Source organism: Aspergillus novofumigatus, assembly GCF_002847465.1.
Source record: "Aspergillus novofumigatus IBT 16806 chromosome Unknown P174scaffold_6, whole genome shotgun sequence".
Classification (NCBI taxonomy): Eukaryota; Fungi; Ascomycota; class Eurotiomycetes; order Eurotiales; family Aspergillaceae; genus Aspergillus; species Aspergillus novofumigatus.
The window spans coordinates 2502717-2521897 of NW_020194279.1; the positions used below are offsets into that span (position 1 = coordinate 2502717).

At 53.0% G+C, this 19181-nt stretch overlaps 7 protein-coding genes across 7 annotated transcripts; 1 reads left to right on the plus strand and 6 right to left on the minus strand.

The window, feature by feature from the left end:
* Positions 1-232: 232 nt before the first annotated feature.
* On the plus strand, positions 233-2353 carry pgmA (phosphoglucomutase PGM2; the record flags this gene model as incomplete). Its single annotated transcript, XM_024829156.1, has 3 exons — positions 233-611; positions 692-993; positions 1068-2353. The coding sequence occupies exons 1-3, from the start codon at positions 559-561 to the stop codon at positions 2351-2353; spliced, it is 1641 nt and encodes a 546-aa protein (XP_024680800.1). The 5' UTR covers positions 233-558.
* Positions 2354-2436: 83 nt separating this feature from the next.
* On the minus strand, positions 2437-4420 carry P174DRAFT_263630 (Gfo/Idh/MocA family protein). Its single transcript, XM_024821497.1, has 2 exons — positions 4301-4420; positions 2437-4240 (listed from the first exon to the last, which is right to left on the minus strand). The coding sequence occupies exon 2, from the start codon at positions 4206-4208 to the stop codon at positions 2520-2522; it is 1689 nt and encodes a 562-aa protein (XP_024680801.1). The 5' UTR covers positions 4209-4240; positions 4301-4420; the 3' UTR covers positions 2437-2519.
* Positions 4421-4667: 247 nt separating this feature from the next.
* P174DRAFT_433594 (uncharacterized protein) lies at positions 4668-6787 on the minus strand (the record flags this gene model as incomplete). Its single annotated transcript, XM_024825815.1, has 3 exons — positions 4668-5044; positions 5204-6300; positions 6423-6787. 3 exons carry the CDS (start codon positions 6785-6787, stop codon positions 4668-4670), a joined length of 1839 nt encoding a protein of 612 aa, XP_024680802.1.
* A 2683-nt stretch (positions 6788-9470) lies between these two features.
* On the minus strand, positions 9471-11015 carry eb1 (microtubule-binding protein BIM1). The gene is made up of 6 exons (XM_024821498.1): positions 10834-11015; positions 10676-10747; positions 10518-10552; positions 10356-10433; positions 9800-10287; positions 9471-9737 (listed from the first exon to the last, which is right to left on the minus strand). Exons 1-6 carry the CDS (start codon positions 10845-10847, stop codon positions 9681-9683), a joined length of 744 nt encoding a protein of 247 aa, XP_024680803.1. The 5' UTR covers positions 10848-11015; the 3' UTR covers positions 9471-9680.
* A 168-nt stretch (positions 11016-11183) lies between these two features.
* P174DRAFT_514548 (F-box/WD repeat-containing protein) lies at positions 11184-13585 on the minus strand (the record flags this gene model as incomplete). The annotated part of the gene is made up of 4 exons (XM_024832089.1): positions 11184-12458; positions 12515-12691; positions 12712-13092; positions 13116-13585. The coding sequence occupies 4 exons, from the start codon at positions 13583-13585 to the stop codon at positions 11486-11488; spliced, it is 2001 nt and encodes a 666-aa protein (XP_024680804.1). The 3' UTR covers positions 11184-11485.
* Positions 13586-15633: 2048 nt separating this feature from the next.
* P174DRAFT_374084 (NAD(P)-dependent alcohol dehydrogenase) lies at positions 15634-16971 on the minus strand (the record flags this gene model as incomplete). The annotated part of the gene is made up of 5 exons (XM_024822554.1): positions 15634-16514; positions 16578-16618; positions 16676-16739; positions 16804-16831; positions 16897-16971. The coding sequence occupies 5 exons, from the start codon at positions 16969-16971 to the stop codon at positions 15634-15636; spliced, it is 1089 nt and encodes a 362-aa protein (XP_024680805.1).
* Positions 16972-17864: 893 nt separating this feature from the next.
* Positions 17865-19166, minus strand: P174DRAFT_444254 (dihydrodipicolinate synthase family protein). Its single transcript, XM_024828040.1, has 3 exons — positions 19030-19166; positions 18609-18965; positions 17865-18585 (listed from the first exon to the last, which is right to left on the minus strand). Exons 2-3 carry the CDS (start codon positions 18932-18934, stop codon positions 17928-17930), a joined length of 984 nt encoding a protein of 327 aa, XP_024680806.1. The 5' UTR covers positions 18935-18965; positions 19030-19166; the 3' UTR covers positions 17865-17927.
* Between the last annotated feature and the right edge of the window lie 15 nt (positions 19167-19181).

Sequence of the window (19181 nt, forward strand, 5' to 3'; positions counted from 1 at the left end):
CAAGGAGATTTGATCAAACTTTGTAGCGAAAGGAATGGGGTTAGCGCTCATGAGAGGATTGAATAAGATTGAAACGTTATACGATGAACCAGGCCAATGCTTGGGAGAAATGATTGCTGTGATGTGTTGGCAGCACCACAGTGCAGTTGACTGGCTAGATACTATTCCAATACTACCTACCTGCATGGATCTATCCATCTTTCTCATTGGTATGACAATATCCAGACTATTTCTTGTCGTGGACTCCCAAAGTCATAATAATGACGCTTGTGTTGCCCCTCTCCCTCAACCAGTGGTGATCGGCCCACCTTCCCTCCACTTCCACTGAGACTAGACTCCTGCCTGTCTTCTCTGCGTTTCCTGCTTCTGTTCTTCTTTTTCTTCTTTGAAAGTCGGTGAATTCTTTTTCTTCTTCTCTTCTCTTCTTTTCTCTACTCTACTACTTCCGATCTACTGAATCATTTTATATCCCTTGCCTTTCTGCAGACTTGTTCTGTACTGTCGAGTCTCATTGACTGCCCCCGTATACCCCACGTTGTCACCCAAACAAACAACGTCATGTCGGTCCAGACAGTCTCCATCCAGCCCTTTGCTGACCAGAAGCCAGGAACGTAAGTATTTCACTCTAGATTACCCTTAAATAATCATTTTCTTCATCCTGAGCAAATTGGCTGATTGTCCCTCATTATAGCTCTGGTCTTCGCAAGAGGGTCAAGGTCTTCCAGCAGCCCCACTACTCCGAAGCTTTCGTCACCAGCATCCTGCTCTCCATCCCTGAGGGTGCTGAGGGAGCTTTCCTTGTCATCGGTGGTGATGGTCGCTACTACAACCCCGAGGTTATCCAGAAGATTGCCAAAATCAGTGCTGCCTATGGCGTCAAGAAGCTCCTGATCGGCCAGAATGGCATTCTCAGTACCCCCGCCGCCAGCAACCTGATCCGTGTGAGAAAGGCCACCGGTGGTATCCTGCTGACTGCCAGTCACAACCCTGGTGGTAGGTGAAGCTTTTCTTCTGTCGAATTCGAGCGCTAATTTTTCCAAGGCCCCAATGCCGATTTTGGGATCAAGTACAACCTGTGCAATGGTGCCCCGCTCCCGAATCCGTCACCAACAAGATCTACGAAACTTCCAAGTCCCTCACCTCCTACAAGATCGCTGAAATCCCCGATGTCGACACCTCCACCATTGGCACCAAGACCTATGGTCCCCTGGAGGTTGAGATCGTTCACTCCACCTCGGACTACCTCAAGATGATGAAGGAGATCTTCGACTTTGACCTGATCAAGGAGTTCCTCAGCACCCACAAGGACTTCAAGGTGTTGTTTGATGGTATGCACGGTGTGACTGGTCCCTATGGTGTGGACATCTTCGTCAAGGAGCTCGGTCTGCCCCAGGACAGCACCATGAACTGCGTCCCCAGCCCCGACTTTAACGGCGGCCACCCTGACCCCAACCTGGTCTACGCCCATGAGCTGGTCGAGGCCGTGGATAAGAAGGGCGTCCACTTTGGTGCTGCCAGTGATGGTGATGGTGATCGCAACATGATCTACGGTGCCAACACCTTCGTCTCTCCCGGTGACAGCTTGGCCATCATCGCACACCACGCCAAGCTCATCCCCTGGTTCCAGAAGCAGGGTGTTTATGGTCTGGCGCGGTCCATGCCCACCTCCGGCGCGGTTGACCTAGTCGCCAAGGCCCAGGGTTTGCAGAGCTACGAGGTCCCCACCGGCTGGAAGTTCTTCTGCAACCTGTTTGATAACAAGAAGATCTCCATCTGCGGCGAGGAGAGCTTCGGAACTGGCAGCAACCACATCCGCGAGAAGGACGGTGTGTGGGCCATTGTCGCCTGGTTGAACATCATCGCCGGTGTCGCCAAGCAGAAGCCCAACGAGACCCCCAGCATTGCCTCGATCCAGAACGAGTTCTGGCAGACGTACGGCCGCACCTTCTTCACTCGCTACGACTACGAGAATGTCGACAGCGACGCTGCCAACAAGCTGATCGCCAACCTGTCCGAGAAGGTCAACAACAAGGACTCTTTCGTGGGCAGCACTGTGTCCGGCCGCAAGGTGGCCGACGCGGGCAACTTCGCCTACACCGACCTTGACGGCAGCGTGACCAAGAACCAAGGTCTGTATGTCAAATTCGACGACGGCAGCCGCCTTGTGGTCCGCCTCTCTGGCACAGGCAGCAGCGGTGCCACCATCCGTCTGTACGTTGAGAAGTACGAGAGCGACAAGAGCAAGTTCGGCATGGACACTCAGGACTATCTCAAGGACAATGTAGCGCTTGCCATGTCTTTGTTGAAGTTCAAGGAGTACATCGGCCGGGAGGACCCTGATGTCAAGACTTAATTTGTTTATTTTTTCTACGGCAAGCCGCGCTGGTTTTACGACGGTTAATATGAAGTCAGAAGTAATTAAGCATGGATAGAATATAGTAGTATGGCAGTGCCAGATCAAATGCAGTCAAGTCATTAGTTCAGCGTCATCATAATCATCATAGTCATTCATCAAGGAATCATGCGATGCCAGCCGCAGTAAGCTTTTCTGCCCACCACTCCTTCCACCGCACGACCTTTTCCTCCCGCCTGGCCTCTTCGGCCGCAAAGACCACGGCATGGCTGCGCACCGCTTCTTCCAGGGTACAGCCGACGAAATGGGTTTGCGCGCGCTGCACATCCCAGCCCTCATTCTCGACGGCATCCACCGCACGCACGAAGCTGCGCGCCAGCCCGTAGTCTCCTCCGCCATGCGCCTCCTCCTCTTCCGGCGGCTGCTTGGGCACCTCGATGGTGGTAGTCGAGCGCGTCGCGAAATCATAGATGGAGATAGTCCGGCTGTCGTAGGCAATCTCGCCGCGCGTCCCGTAGACTCGCCCTCGGCGCTCACACTGTTTCTCCGTGGGGGCAATCATATGGAAGACGGCCGTTTTGGCGCGTCGCCCTTGCTGTCCCTCCCCGTTGACGACCGGCGATTCGTCCTCATCCTCGTCATCCCACGTAATAGTCACAACCTGGTCGTCGCAGACGTTATTGTCCGCTTCGAAGACACACCGGCCGTACCACGGTCGCCGCGCGATCTCCTCGTCGCTCATCTCCTCGCGGGAGTAGTCCTCGCGCAGGCGGGCCAGGAGGTGCGCCTCGCCGGCAGCACGTGCCTTGTCTGCTGGAGACGAGCGCAACACGTCCTCGATATCAGGTACCACGATCTTAACAGGCCAGCCTGTCTCCCCCTGTGACAGGTGCAGGTCGCGGTAGATCCGCACAGCGCTGTAGATGCATTCCCGCTCTGCAGGGCACGAGAGACAGTTTGTGGCTGCTGCGCCAGCGGCGGGTGGTTTGCGGGCGCGCCGGAATTGAGTCAGGGTGCCGGTGGAGGTGATGCTGCGGGGGTGGTGTGTTTGTGTCTGCATTTTCCCCTGCGCCGTCACATACTCCGCGGGGGAGGACAGCAACCACATGATAAAGTCGATATCATGGCAAGACTTGGTAAGCAGGGAGCCGTCGCCTTGGGCTGTCGCGCGCCGCCAGTTGCCCCGGACGTAGCTGTGTGCGAAATGCCACCAGCCCACCGGCTCGGTGTGCTCGAGGGACACGATGTCGCCGATGGCGCGGTCGAGGAGGAGGAGCTTGCGGAGGAGGATGTTGTGTGGGCTGTACCGGAGGACGTGGCCGATGGAGAAGATCTTGTTGTCCCCGCCGGAGGCACTGCCATTGGCACCGCTGGAGTCGCCAGCGGCTGGCGATAAGGCCTTGTAAACAGCTAGACAATCACCCAGCGATAGCGCAAGCGGCTTCTCGCAGAGGATATGCAGCCCCAATGGCGCCAGAGCCGTCACGATCTCGACGTGTGTTTCGTCGAGCGTGCAGATGAAGACACCGTCCACCCCGTCCCCATCTGCCCCCTGAGACTGATCCGGCTGCGCGCGCCGCGCCGTCTCCCACTCCAGCCATTCCCTCCAATCACTAAACTCCTGGCCATCGGCTGGCTGCCCCTCCTCGCCCCAGATATACTTCCGGCCGAAATCGGCGCGCTTGAAGGCGTGAGGTTCGGCGACGGCGTGGATACATGCGGGGGTGCTGGTTGTTACGGCGCGGGCGTAGGCGTTGCCGCGGGAGCCGGCGCCGATGACTAGGAAGCGGAGGCTACGCCCCTTAATGGGTATGGGTCTGGAGGGGAGGTCGTGTTCTGTTGTAGGTTCTTTCATGGTTAAGCGGTATGCGGATGCGGGTGCGGATGCTGATAGACGATAAGCAATGGAGAGGGGTGGGGGGTGAGAGGAATGCGGGGGTGTCATACGGAGTAATTTATAGGAGATATTCAGGGATTGCGCTAAGGACAGGCTTCATTTCGTTTTCTCTGGAAGCCTGTGAGACTAGGTGTAGGCACGGTAGAAGTTAAAGCAGCTGCTGATGAAACATCGCGTCGCAACGGTGAGACAACACTTGTAATCATGGATCGCTGGTTGGCTGCCGAAAATCAATAGTGATGGTCAAGGCTGCAGCTCACGATCAACCACAACACAGACAGTAGGCTACAATATTTGTTGGGAGCATGGTCAGAAGACAATTATCAATTATTGATTATCTTGTATTATTCGGGAATTATCCACCAGCCCAGTGACGTTATTTGTATCTGTACACTTTTGACGCCGAACACGGGAGACTCAACCCGATCTCGCATTCAGAGAGATGATTGAAGAAGAAGAATGTACATGAGATGTGAGAAAGTATAGCCAAAGAAGATGTGAGATAGAAATAGAATAGATTGGGGTATCCATAAAAGAAAGCAAGTACAATCCAGACATGAGAGACATGGCACGCTGATGTGCAAATATAGTGTAGAGTCTTAAGGTTGACTTCGAATGGAGGTGCGTGCTCGAATCCGGTGAATTACTACCGGATGGTGGGCCGTGACCAAGGAGCTGCGCTGGTAGTTGCGCCGGACTGATATACGGCGAATCGGTGATAGTTGGCTGGCGATCGACGCAGCGAGCGGAGAACTGCAGACTATAAGTCCGGTCGATCCGTACAGAGAATGCCTCTTAATGCATTATTTGCAGCAGGCATATTCGAGTTATGTACTCAAACTGGTCACAATCCGTCAAGGCTCTCTGTGAAGCGACTCCCCGGCTGCCGTCGAAGCTTGGGTGACTCCGGCCCAGTCCGTCTGGCCGCTGAGGAATCGTGGGGGATAATGTACCCCCCGGTTGAGGAATGGCACGCGAGGCCGCCGGTACGTTCACCACACTGACGTTCGTCGAGCTGGCAACCGGCGTCCGGGCAGGTGATGGTCGGAAGACAACGACCGACTCGGGCTCGTCCGTTTCCCGCGTGTAGCTCACATCCAGTGGCATTCCGTACGGCATCGAGGGAGGAGGCTGAGAGATGACCGATCGAGGTTGGACGGGTGACCCCGGGGCTAGGCTCATGCTGGGCTCCGACGCCGTCGGCGATCCCTGATCAAACCCGCCACCATAGCCATCCCCCCCTGACTGCAGCACCGAGGGGATCTTGCGGCCCGAGATCTTCTGGAACCCGCGTTCGCTCGTGGTGGTAGAGGTCAAGGTACTGTCGTCAGACCGCACCGTCTGGTTCGACTGCCTCCATCGCTTCATAAAAGCCGGAGCAAAGTACGACGCCGTGAACAGGGGGTCACGGCTCGAACGCCGTGACGCCATCTCGGTGCGTGAAACAGATCCTCCTTCTCCAGCCGTGCCGCCAGCCCCATCACTCGCTGGGAGACCACGGTTCGGTCCAAACAAGGCCGTCTTGCGCCGTCGCAGCAGGAAGAAGAGCAGGGCGAGCAGGAAGAATGCGCCAGCGAGGCCTCCAACAACTCCGCCCACAATGCGCTTGGTCGTGACGCTGTCCAAGCCACCACCAGAGGACGATGACGACGTCGTCGCTGAGGGAGCCTGGCCCGTAGCAGTTGCGCCTGAATCTCCGCCTACGAAATACGTTCCCGTACTATACAGGTCCGCAGTGGTAGTGGCTTCTGGCACGGACGTGGTCGAGTAATCACCAGAGTCGCTGGAAGTGCTGTCGTATGAAGCGTATGAACTGGTACCATTGGTGTTGGTCGAACTAGAAATCGTACTCGTCGAAGTGGGCTTTGGTGAGGCTATTGGGGTTGAGCTCAATACAGCACTCGAGGATCGAGCACTAGGTATTAAAGCGGACGACTGGGTGCTACTCGCAGAGTTAATGATGGCGATAGACGTTGGAACCGAAACCGATATTGAAGCCGATAAGTCTAATGACAAAGAAACAGAGGTGGTGGGTATGATCGTCAAATCGCTAGCGGTTGTAGTAGCCGAAGTGTCCGCGGTGAAAGAAGTCGGGCCAGGTGACGGGGTAGGAATCTCATTTAACGAAGTGGTCGATGGCACATCCGCGGGGGTGACTCGACAGGAACAGACACGGTTGGTTGACTGGAAGCAGGCTCCGATATGGGCGTTGGAAGAGCCGCAACAGTGTCTGGAGGCGCTTCGCCAACACTGGTTACCGCGGTGGTCAGCGCCTCCGTCTGAGATCCTGGAGGGACGGCGGAGGAATCCTGACGCTTTCCTAGCGAATAGTCCGAGTCCTTGTGCGATACCTCCCCTGACGACCCATGATGCTTGTTATGGTCCAGGACGTGCGCCTTTTTCATACTGGAGATCAACGACCCGGCCGAACCTTCCCCTGGTTGGCTGGCTGGTTCGACTTCCTCGTGACGTGTTCGATGCTTCTGTTTCATCAGCCTGGTAAGCCGCTGACTCCGAGAAATGCCGTTGTGTGCCATTCTGGCAGTCGTCCTCCTGAGCGTTCCTAATCCCCCAACAATCGCATGCAAGCCTGGGAACTGAATAAACTGCAATGCTTCAAGTGAGGTGAACTGATGGGCAATCGTTCAGTATTCGATAACGCACGTGTGTCTGCCTGCACAGCGCCTGAGATGATCTGCAAAAGAGGGAAAGTAAGATCGATTGATGCAGGATACTGATTGAATTGAACTGAACTGGTATTGAAAGAGTGTTGACGGATAGACCATATGCCGAAAGGAGTGAGAGACGGGTCTAAGACGTTGTATGAAGCGAAAGGAGCGACGGGTCGGTCTGTAACGAGTCTGAAACAGGCGGAATCGTAGACCGTAGCGAAACCAAGGAGTGGACGTCAGCTGTCACCGTGCAGCCGACTAAATGTAGACAGAAATGGAAGACTCAAGGTCATAAAAGTCTAGCAAGTTGACCAGAAGCGTTAGCTCTTTGCGTCGTTGCGTCGTTGCGTTGCTGCCGGTGAATTGATCCATGAGAACAAAGCTAGGCAGCGAAGCACACACCTTAAGGAAAGAATATGAAGCGAAAAGATATAATGCAGCGATCACGATTGCTATCCGTTCCTCCGAGGATCTTAATCCATGCCTGTGGCGGAGGAGCTATGCGCAGGATTCACCACGATGAGCTTCGACTCAAGCTTTCGACTGCTGAATTTCTCTGCCGACTTCTCCCAGCGGTTGACAGTCGATGGTTGAGGACCGGATGGTCGACGGATCCACGCTTTGAAAGGTACCCAGGTTCCGGACCCAAGGATCGCTATCCGTTCTTTTTCGTTCTCGGCACACGTCCACAAGAGTTAACCCGTGGACTGAAATTTCCGCTCACTGGTCTGGTTATACCAGCGCCCAAATCTAGCAGTGAGCGCAGCCAGGTCGAAAATCGAGGTTACTCGCTCGGCATCCGATCATAGGGGGGGCGGGGAAACGGTGGTGATGAGGGAGGGGGAGGGAGGCGTAGCCGCAAAGGAAAAGGAAGAGAGAGGGGAATGAGGAAATGAGAAGAAGCGAAGAAGCGAAGAGGCGAGGCGATCGTAAACAGACGGGCTAGACTAGAGTAGTCTCGTTTTGAATATTTACACTAGCTAAGGTAGCTGGGAAGTTAGCCGACCCGACCAGGTTGTTTGTTGGTGGTGATCGATCAGGCCAGGCACACAGGACAGGAACAGGAGCAGGAGCAGGAGCAGGGAATAATAATAGACTAGAATTAGATACAGGCTCACGAGTCACAGCGTTCTCCCGTGGTCTTAGACTGTTTTCTCTTAGACCCTCCGAGGCGGCTGCTAGTCTCGATGGCCTCATTGGGCCAATTTCGAAATTAATTAAGGTACATCTCCTCCGTCCTCAGCCAGACCAGACGGCACGAGAATCTTCTGCTGTCCTCCGACGGTCAATGATATTAGTTGTAATGGTTCTCTGCAAGGCGATTGCATAACAGTTCAGACATAGTAACAATATCATATTGTCCGAGACATAACAGATCGCCATCCTATTTTGCTGCAGCCTGCAGATGATACCAAGAGGTTCTGGCCCCGAACAAGGATAATTTAAAAAAAGAGACACGCCCCGCACAACTGTGGGTGGAAAAGCGTCACTTGCTTACGCACTAGCCTCTTTGTGGTTTAGCCTGCAGACTAGCCCGCAGAGTGTTTAATTAGATCTCGGTCTGTGTAAATAAACACGATAGTACGTAGTACCGCAGCAAGTCGGGCGCCATATTGCCAGTTGGATCATTTGGCTACGAGTCTACCAGTCATCTGCGCAATCCAATCGTTTGATAAAATCTGTCCACTCTGGAGTTAAGATACTCCAAGTCAAGAGTGAGCAGTCTACACTAACCATTAACCTCATAATAATACCCCGTATGACCGCCCATCAGCCAATGCAGTAAGCCTGCTAGTAATGCACCCCTGAGGCTCAGACTGCGACTGGAGGCAAGGGGACTCCCTCTATCGCCGCGTGTAACCAATAGCCTAAACCTGCAAGGTACAACTCTTACAACCGCACCTTAGGTACTCTTACAGTCCTACCTTTTCTTACTGAGGCACAAAACCACGAAGTCGAGTCACATCTCATCCCAGTCCCCAAGCCATTTTCTCGAGTAACATTGTATCACCGCGTATTTCCGTCCGTTCTTGACTCGCAGCCTTTTGCATGCTCCCCGTCGAGGTGGTAACAGTGCATCAACAACCAGATAGATAATGATCACGCCTGGAGGGCTGACGTACGACTTTAAACTTGCCGTCTACGTCTTTCTCGACCCCACTGCTATTTATATGAACTCGGCCCGTCCAGATATAAATATCAGTTTCAAAGACAGTCTCTTAGTCTCTTCCCTCTTCCCGTGTGATGGTGCCATTATCCGGAAAATAATGATCATGGCCCACCGACCCTCCTTCGAGAATGCCATCGAAGGAATGGAACCCGTCCGCCAGGGTGACTAAGACTAAGGACTGAGGAACATTCGTGGAAGGTCGCGCAAAAAGACACATGCAATCACCTGATTGACCTTACTGTACGGATACCGCCTTCAAGCCGAAATTGAGTTTCGACATATTGAAAACTGCACACTCAGTCGGGTCTTCCCCGTCATAGTGAAAGCAAAGTACGAGTAGACCACAAATCTCGATCTCACACTATAACACAGGCTGGCTTTCACTCTATGCTTTGCAATTCGTATTTGTCTGGCTCACCACACGCCCAAGCACGGATGAGGCGCTGCTCGCACTCCATATGCCACTAATCCAAACCAAAGACGGAGGGAAAAGGGACTGATTCAAGTCGGTGGGGATGTAAAGGATCACGGTTTCAACGCTAGTGATAAAGGGGTATTATTAACGAAAAGACGTCTATTGCCATGAACCTAGAATGTCTCCAGCTCATCGACGACCTCCGCTTCCGCTGGGATCTCAAACCCTTCCTATGGAAAGAATTAGCACCTGAAGCCAAGAAGAGAGGCAAAGCGTCGTCGCAAACACGTACCTCCGTCGAGTACAGGATGCCCTGGATATGCTTCACCAGAGTGTCTTCTTCCTTCTCCAGTTCCGGGTCAGCCTCGATGGCATTCTGCAGCAGCAGCTCGATATCCCGGAGCTTGGCAAAGTAGAAGTCGCGCTCCTTCTCCAGGCCAGCAATAGCCTCCTTCTGAGTCGCAATCTCCTGCTGCAGAGCAGCAGTGCTAGCTCCTCCGGCGGCTGCAGAAACCCGAGGGCGAACAGCGCCGGTTGTAGGGGTAGCTCCTCTCCGGGTAGCTCCCGCCGAGGACGATGCGCCAGAGCGAGTACCAGTGGCAGAAGGGGCTGGAGCGCCAGAACCCTTCCGGCGGCCGACGGCATCGTAGTCGCCCCCGGGGTAGTGCTGGTCCCAGTATCTCTTGGTCCACTGGAGAAATTCGAGGTTATCCTGCATGCGGCATTTTGAGAGCTGCTGGACCGGGATCGGCTTCTCAATCTGGTGGCGAGTGAATGTATCTGAGTAGAGCGTAGAGGTCAGAAATGGGATCTCAACCGAGGAATATACGGCCCATGCGGTGTCATACTCTGAAGGATCTTGAAATTCTGGAGATAGGCGTACTCGGTGTTGACATTGAACTTCACACGCGACATGGGAACATCCACTGCAGGAGAGGACACAGGTTAGCTAGCCAAACACAACAGTTGAACCCAAGTGGCTCCTTGAAGCCTGCGGGCTGTTCACTCACTAAATATCGAATCGAAAATCTGACACAGAGCGGCCCTGTAGAACCGAATCAGCACTTTGAGATCATGCTTTGGAGGTGTCCAAATCCGTGTTATCCAGATAGGGTCGGCGTGGAATGGTTAAATATTCCAAAGACATAAAAAGGAGCGTCAATCGTACCCGGTTCCGCACTGTTCGATCTTGGTTAGATTCAGCTGCAGTAGGGTGTTAACCCATGCCAGCAATTCCTGTCTGTATAGCGAGAAATGCTCGAATTAGCGAGATGCTCGAGATCAAAACAAAGCCCCTTGGGGAAACGATCAGTTGGCCTGACGAACCTGGATTCTCCCATGGTGGGGTAATTTTGTCACTGCGAAGATGCACAACCGTTGAAAGGGCGTCGGGGAGGGATTGTAGCTCAAGCGATTATTGAAAGGAGAGGAAAATTCAGCTACAGATGGCCTTTGTTTTTGGTCGAGGTTGAATTTGTTTATGGGGAGAAGAGAACGAGCAGCCGTAGACACAGCGGATTGTTTTGCTTCTGTCCTCGAAACCCACGGCTCTGCCTGGCGCTAAGGAGCCCCCCTGGCCAATCATATGCAGCCTCTCCCTTTGCTTCAAGAACATTTAGCTAACAGGTGATCATGAGTAAGAGTCGGATATACCAGTGGTAAAAAGGAGTAAATTAGTCCAAGAATGCTATATAGGGACCTGTAGGGACCAGGGTATAACCAGTAGTGCTCTGATTCTAAATCCAACTGAATGCACCAGTAACAGCCAGCGTCTAATCTCTATGGTGTCTTTTTGTATGAAATCAAAGCGCAGAAAAACCGAAACAGGCTCCAAGTCTAACAAGTTCAAATCCGAGGAATCTATCGCTTTCAAGTAAAAAAAGTCATGTTCTTTTCAAAAGAGCCAGTGTATCATCCGAAAACCCCAAACCCAACATATTTCCAACGTTCCTAAGTAAACGGAAGGCGTCAGTTAAGATCACTCTTCCAACATCTCGATGCCATCCAGGCCATAGCCGAAATCCATAATGACAGCTCGAGAATCTTGGCTGGTGGCAACAATGCGTCGATAGTCCGACTTCACACTCAACATCCAGCTGGTGGTCCAGCCAGGCAAGTCAATAGAGAGCTCGCCGGTCTGGGCGTCGAAGACCTTGACACTCATGTCATAGCTGCCGCTGACAATCCGCTGGTTCATGCTGTCCAGATGTAGCGACCGGACAAGACCAGCATGTCCTTTGAGCTCACGGACCATCTCGGCAGTGTTCGCGTCAAACTGGTAGATCGACTGGTCATTTCCACCGGTGAGAATGGTGCGTGCGTCATCACTGAATTCCACACAGGCTAGTCCACGGTCCTTGCTGGAAAACTCCTTGACACAAAGACCCGAGGTGATGTTCCAGAGTTTGGCTACTCCGTCCCCGCTCGCCGACACGACTAGATCGCCCCGGAGCTGGACGGCGTTCACGGGTCCACGATGGCCGAGAAGCTTCTTCACCAGCGCGCCCGTCTGCCGATCCCACACACAGATGGTTGTGTCCTTGGAGCAGGATACGATATACCGATCATCGAAGCACACGTCCAGCACGCCAGCTCTGTGGCCCTCTAGACGACGAATCGGCCTGTAATCGTTCTTGATGTCCCAGACAATGCAGGTGAAGTCAGACGACCCAGTGACCATGATCTCTTCGTCAAATTGAAGGCAAAGAATGGAAGCGCTGTGGTAGTCGGAGCTCTGGTCAATGGGAGTCACAATTCCTGCCGCGAGGGTAGGAGGAGGGCAGATGGTGAGAAAAGGAGGCTTGCCCGACGACTGCTGAGTCGGGTTGTTGACCTGTCCAATGCTCGAGACTTCGCCCGGAGGAGGACCAATGATCTTACGGCACGGCCACGGGTAATGAGCATCCCACACCCGGATGGTTCGATCACGAGAGCCAGTGATGATTTTGTCTCTGTGAAGTCCAAGTCAGATCAAAGCACCATATAACGCAGGGACTCAAAAACATACTCATCGAATTGAACACAGTAGACGCTGTCCGTATGGCCGTGCAGGTAGATTGCGGCCGCTTTCCCCTCCTTCCATCGATGATCGAGAGCACGACGGACGAGGAACATCTTCTTCCAGTCCTGATTCGGGATTGACTTTCCCAGGCCAGCGGACTGCCTCTTTTTGGGTGCGACACCGCTGGGGGGCGATGTCCGTACGCACGACGAAATACCTGCCTCCAGATGTGCCGAGAGGAAGCCTGCTCTCTCCAGGCACGAGAAACCAGTTCAGCCTGCATCAGAGACTCTGGGTCAAGATACGATAGAACCAGCGACATGATCTCAGATGGCAGATAGATCACGGGATCAATGCGGACGAAGGCCAGGTCCACTTCGGATAATTCCGAGCGATCGCGCAGATCAATGTCAATACCACTTTCCGAATCCCGAGGGACTTTCATATCGAATGATTTGACATATTCTCGTTCCGCCCTCGCCAATTCGTTTTGTGCAGCTGCAGCGGCCCGAGCGGCGGCCCCGGCGTAAATACTGTCTGGAAGAATCGGAGGTTCAAGTCCACGACCGGGAATAGGGCCGGAACTGATGCAACAGGGGCGTAGAACGTCTGCAAGGCAGTTTCGTAAGTAAGAGAAGGGCGGCGGTTGGGGTTGTAGCCCTTGCACCAGAATTGCCCTAATCCGGTTTCTCCACACCCACTGGCGTCTTGAGACTCATGGACCGCAGCACCGACATCCTCGTCAGCGTGGTGGTGAGAAGCATGTCTGGAGGACTTGTGCCGGATCGTCACAGAAAGGCGACGGCCCAGAGCGCGCAAACCATCCATGGGGTGCCGCAGACTGGAGAAGCTCTTTGCAGCACGGCGCCTGGTAACAGGTTCAGGGAAATGATTTGTCTCTTCCACAACGTCTTCATGGTCATTGTGGTCTTCATCGGCACAGAGTGACCCATTCCAAACATCATGTTCCAATGCGAACGGGTGTGCTGTTGACAGTGTGGCATTGCGAGGGCGAGTCTTATCAGAGAGTGACGGGCGACGTCGCGCGGGAATAGCAACCGATTCTCGTGGCATCATGGCGCTCGGGGAGGTCGAGATAGAGATCGGCAACAGGATGAGACCCGAATAGATGTCGTGGAGTATCGGGGAAATTGCGTTCTGCACGAGAGCCAGCTGGGACCGAGGAATAGTCTAGATATTGGCAACTTCGGAAGCCTTTGCCCTTCAATCTGAAACAATAGGGGATTCAACGCAAGGAGCTGAGTATGTCGACGGAGGAAATTTATGTACTCCCAAGGGCCAGCATGGAAAGACGGTAGGTTCTAAATAAAATAATCCCAAAACTGATAAGAGAAACGAAAGAGAGGCAACTGATATCGACGACAATGACTGAGCGACCGCAACAAGATCTACCCGTGATAGAGATATACTATAGAAACGCCAGGGTCACAGGGCGAGAGAATGTACAGCACACACCCCTGGAACGAAGGAGATAAAAAATAGACAATGAAAGAAACAAGAAAAAGGGACGCTGACAAGAAACCACAAGCTGAGAGGAAGGATATAACAATAAGCAATAATAAGGGATACAAAGAGAAAGAATCAAAGCACGGGGGTTTAGAGGGAAAAGGGTGACAGCAGGCGGTGAGAATGGGAATTTTTTGCCTCCCCAGCCCGATAAGGCCCGATTGGGAATTTCGCACGACTGAGAATTGGGGGAAAAGATTGGGGACACGTCCAAAGGAACGCCGTCCTTCTACACCGTTTCCAGAACTCCGCGTTCCAATGGCAGAATTCAGGTACCAACCATGGTGAAGGGGGAGAACATTTCATCATGACGGAGACTGCTCCAAAGTCGACCTTTCTCGAAAAACTTTATCATCGGTGGCGACGATAACGCCTCGTCTGCAGTACTTTTGACCGTCAATCCAATCCACACGTATTGTTACTATTATTGCAGGCAGAGCTGAAAGAAAAAATTTTCACTGCATATACAACGTCCAATTGAGTTATCCGTGATGAGACTTTTCCCTTTGGAGTAACTGTGAGTGACAATGGAAAGGCCATGCTTGTGCGTGGCCTTTGATTTTTAGAAGCAGGGCAATTCCACGCCTGCGCATCGCTACCTTACGCAGCCAGATCTAACTATACCTATCAAGTTTGTCTTGGGTTTGTTCTTGGTTTGTATTTGGTTTGATGTAGGGATCAATACTCCGATACCTGGCATGTACATCAAAAGTATTGGAAAAGCATTTTACGATCGCGCCATAATCTAGTAAAAGTCTCTTCTATAATGCTTCGTGTTATGGCACGTACCTACTGAAGCGCTGAATGTATTGGCCCTTTGGCGTTCAGAACTGGACATGCAATGTTCTTGCTGTTACCAATTTCTGCAATTATACAGTTTGACGATCATCAGAGCAATGGAGCATGCTGCCGTTTATAAAATGGCGCCAATAATTAGAATCCAACACCCCATAAGAATGCATCCTCTTCATTCTAGTGTCACGATCCTCCAGCCATCGCCAGAGACCTAGGCTCCTGACGACTCAGCTTTGGGTGTAGAATTAGGCACATGGTTTTGTAGCCTATGGAACATCTCTGGTCCCCTTATTTCAATGATTGACTGTCCTTTGGTATGCTTTTCTTACTGTAGGATAACTGGCAGACAAGAAGACCCTTGAATAATGTACATACCAGTTTATTGAAATCCGATTCAGATGACTAGATCTCCCTTCTGTCCCCGCTGTCGATGATATACCCCATGGGGGGTTGGTTCTCTATCCACAAAAGGAGCGGGAACCCTTAACAGTTAGGGCTTCAATCAAGAATTCAAGACCATTTCCTCTCAAGTTCTTTCTCGGGCACAGATCCCCGTATTACAACTCTCTGGATATTCAATTTTGAAAACTCTAGCTGCAAATCATGGATTGCTTTGTTCAGTCCGCTACGAACAACCAATACCCTACTAGTCGCTAGTACATCGAGTACCTTGTGGATCGCGGGCAGTATATAAAGCAGCGGCTTGGATTATTTCACCTGTACTGTGCATAAACTATACAAAGACGCTTTTCTGTCATATCCTCATATCATAGTCGTACTAGTGCATCACATCCAAAATCCAATCATTGACCAAAGACCTTGTCATAGCCAGTCAGGGTAAACCGGTAGCGAACATCTCCCTTCTTCATCCGGAGCATGGCCTCCTTGAGACCCTCCTCGCCAATCTGCAGCTCCTCTACCCAGCTCTTCAGGCCCTTATCGGCCGCCAGCTGAAGCATGGCCAGCATTTCCTTCCGGCTACCCAGATGGCTCGCTCCGATTAGGACTCCGTTCGAGATGAGGTGCTGCGCCTTGATGACCTGGCCTTCTTCTTCGGGCAGACCGACGCTGATCCAGCGGCCGTGCACATCCATCATGGACAGGTACTTGGCGAGATCGAAGCCCTCGGAGGAGTTGGCGCAGTTGATGATCAGATCAAACGAGAACCGGTGAGGTTTCTCCCAGCCCTCCTCCGCCGTGGCGATGTACCCGTCCGCACCGAGCTTGCGCGCATCGGCCTCCTTGGCCCGACTGCGGGAGATGGCCCAGACCTCCGCACCCAGCGCCTTGGCGAACATCACGCCAAAGTGGCCGATACCTCCCAGGCCGACGATACCGACCTTCTTACCGGGGCCGGCCCCGTTGCGGACCAGAGGAGAGTATGCGGTCAGACCGGCGCACAGCATGGGTGCGACGAGGTTGGAGTCGAGGGCGTCGGGGATGGGGAACACCCAGTGCTCGTGGGTGCGGACGTGGGAGGAGTAGCCACCCTGGCTGACGATGCCAGTCTCGGGCCACTCGGCGCCGTATGTGTCGATCATGAGGACAGGGCAGTATGTCTCGTTGTCGTTCTTGCATTGCTTGCATTCGCCGCAGGAGTAGGACTGAGCGCCGACACCCACACGCTGGCCCTCCTTGATCAGGGTCACTTTGGGGCCGACGCGGATGGCACGACCGACGATTTCTGTTGAAGCAGCTCAAGTCAGAAATGCTCACCTCGGCGTGCTGGAGGGAGAACCATTCTTACCATGTCCTACGCAAAGGGGAATTTCTGCTCTCCCCAACCACCTGGACAGCGCCGTTAGCGAGGCTGTCCTTTTGGTTTCTTGGATGCAAACTCAAGACTTACCACTGATCGTGTGCACATCACTACCGCAGATACCGCACGCTTCAATCTTGATGTCGACATCTAAGCGGATTGTGTCAGCCATCGCAAACACTATGCTCGCGCTTGATTCAAGATGCCCACTCACCATAATCACCAAAAGGCTTCAGTTTAAACTATACACAACAAAAGATAAAATTAGCAACGACTGCCAAGTCGCAACCAAGCGAGCACCACGTACAAATCTCTTGTGGAAAGTGGTGTAAGTCTCAGGGCTATCGACCTGGAAACCTTCAGCTTCGTCGGGGTAAGGCATTGTGAAGGATGAGTTCAATGGCTATCAGAAGAGAAGAGACAGTGACAGTCAAGAGTCAAGGACAGACACAATGATTAAGAAGAAAAAGAGAGAAGAGCAGCCCCTCCAAGGCAGGACCACGGCCCATCTTTTAAATCCGGCATGCAGCGTCCTGAACGCACCAACCCACTTGGTTGACCCAACCCGCTTCTCCAATTATTCTTGTCACTTCAACTGCGGAGCTAAGACTTATCGTGACTTTTTGCTCGCAGGAATTGCCAGGCTACCAGCCACGTCGAGTTGAGTTTCCGTGGATTGTTCCGACAAACACGTTTCATACTTGCTGTATAAACTAGTTGACGGGATTGATCATCTGGTTCAGACTAACTGCAGACTTGCTCTACTCGCTCCTACAGGTGAGCTGAACATGAACTATGAGCGTTCTGTCTATGTTGTAGGCTCTTTGGCGTCCCCCAGAGAATGGACATTATCACTAACACACTCCAACCATCACCACAACCTTCTAGTGAACACTGAGTTTCAATTTCATCGACGAAATTCAAACGTCCCCTGACAGCAACAAGTTTCCATCCAACACTTTTTTCGGCATGTCTTCTGATGGATAAGGTAGTAAAGTAGTATCCGAGAACTTGCCCGCCCGCGGTTAATTGTCCACCTATCAGCATCAAGCTGCACTGTGCCTGGCGTGGGGGTGGCCCCTCGCAGATTTGGAGAAACTGATTTCTGTTACAGTTGAAAGAGAGCATTAAAGTCTATCCGGCAAAAACTGAGATGTGAGATTTGGATAATTATGGAAGGAGTTGAAGGGATGTCATTGTTGCAATGATATCCCGAGTCAGCGAAAGTAATTTTATACTACGGTGGCTTCAAATGGCCCGAAAAAGTATCTTGTCCTCAACATAACCAATCATAGCTTCATTTGCATTCAAATAAGTAAACTACGGGTACTTAAAAGTCTATGCAATGTCAGGCAATGAACGCTCCACCTCCATGGCATCCTTGATCTTATCCGCCACGGCTTGCGCCTGCTCCTCGCTAAGTCGGGCCAATGGCCGCCGAGGGTACCCGCCGTAGCCATAGTAGCTCTGGATCGCACTCTTGGTGCCGGGGATGGCCGCCTTGGTGAGCACCCAGTCGGCCTTGCTGAGCAACTGCTGCGCCTCCATGGCCTCTGTCAACCGGCCCTCGCTCCAAAGGTTGAAGATGCGCACACACAGACGGGGGATGACGTTGGCCCCGCCGGCCAGGATCGCCGAGCCACCAGACACCAGCGTCTGCAGGGTGAAGTCGGCGATACCGCCAAAGGCGATGTAGGGGTGGTTCTCGACCTGCTTGGTGGAGGGCTTCTTTGTGGTGGGGGCGAGCGGGGAAGGAGGGGTGATGGCGTTGAGGGCGCCGGCGACACGGGTAAGCTTGCCCGTGTTGGCGCAGGTGAACTTTGTGCCGACGATGTTGGGGTGCTGCGAGATGCGGATGATCAGGTCGGAGTCCATGTCGATGCCGGCGACGGCGCCGGGGTAGTTGTACAGGATGATGGGGAGCGGGGAGCCGTCCGCGACGGCGGTGAAGTACTCGTAGAGCGTCTCGTCGTTGCCGACGGCGTAGCGGTAGTAGCTGGGGGCACGATGAGGACGTACTCAGCGCCGGCCTCGGCACATTCCTTGCACAGTTCGATGGTGCCGCGGATGCTGTTCTCGCTGGCGCCGGCGATGACGGGAACGTTGGCGAACCCGGCCTCAACCAGGGCGGAACGTGTCTCGCGGATGACTGTCTTGCGCTCTTCGCGGGTCAGGTGCACGGCTTCACCGTTGGAACCCATGGTGACCAGTCCGACCAGACCGGCCTTGGCCAGGCGGACGGCATGGCGGCGGATTGTTGGGACATCGAGGTCTTCAGTGTCGGGGTTGAAGAAGGTCATGGTGGGAGCATAGACTCCGGGACGGAGAGGTGTGCGCGACGCCATTTTGATGATATAATTGAGCCGGTACGGTATGCTGTGATCAATCTGGTCAGTATACAGAGTCCTTAATATTGCTTTGGGAGGGGAGAATCACATACGGGTATGTAAACAATCTGATCAACAACAGTCGCGCTCAATCAGGACGAATAAGAGGAAAGGTATGATACCAGCCTAGCAGGCTGGGAGAGTCTGGCATGGCGCCCGTCTATAAATATAAATCCAAAAAAAAAAAGTTCACACGGAGTTCTCC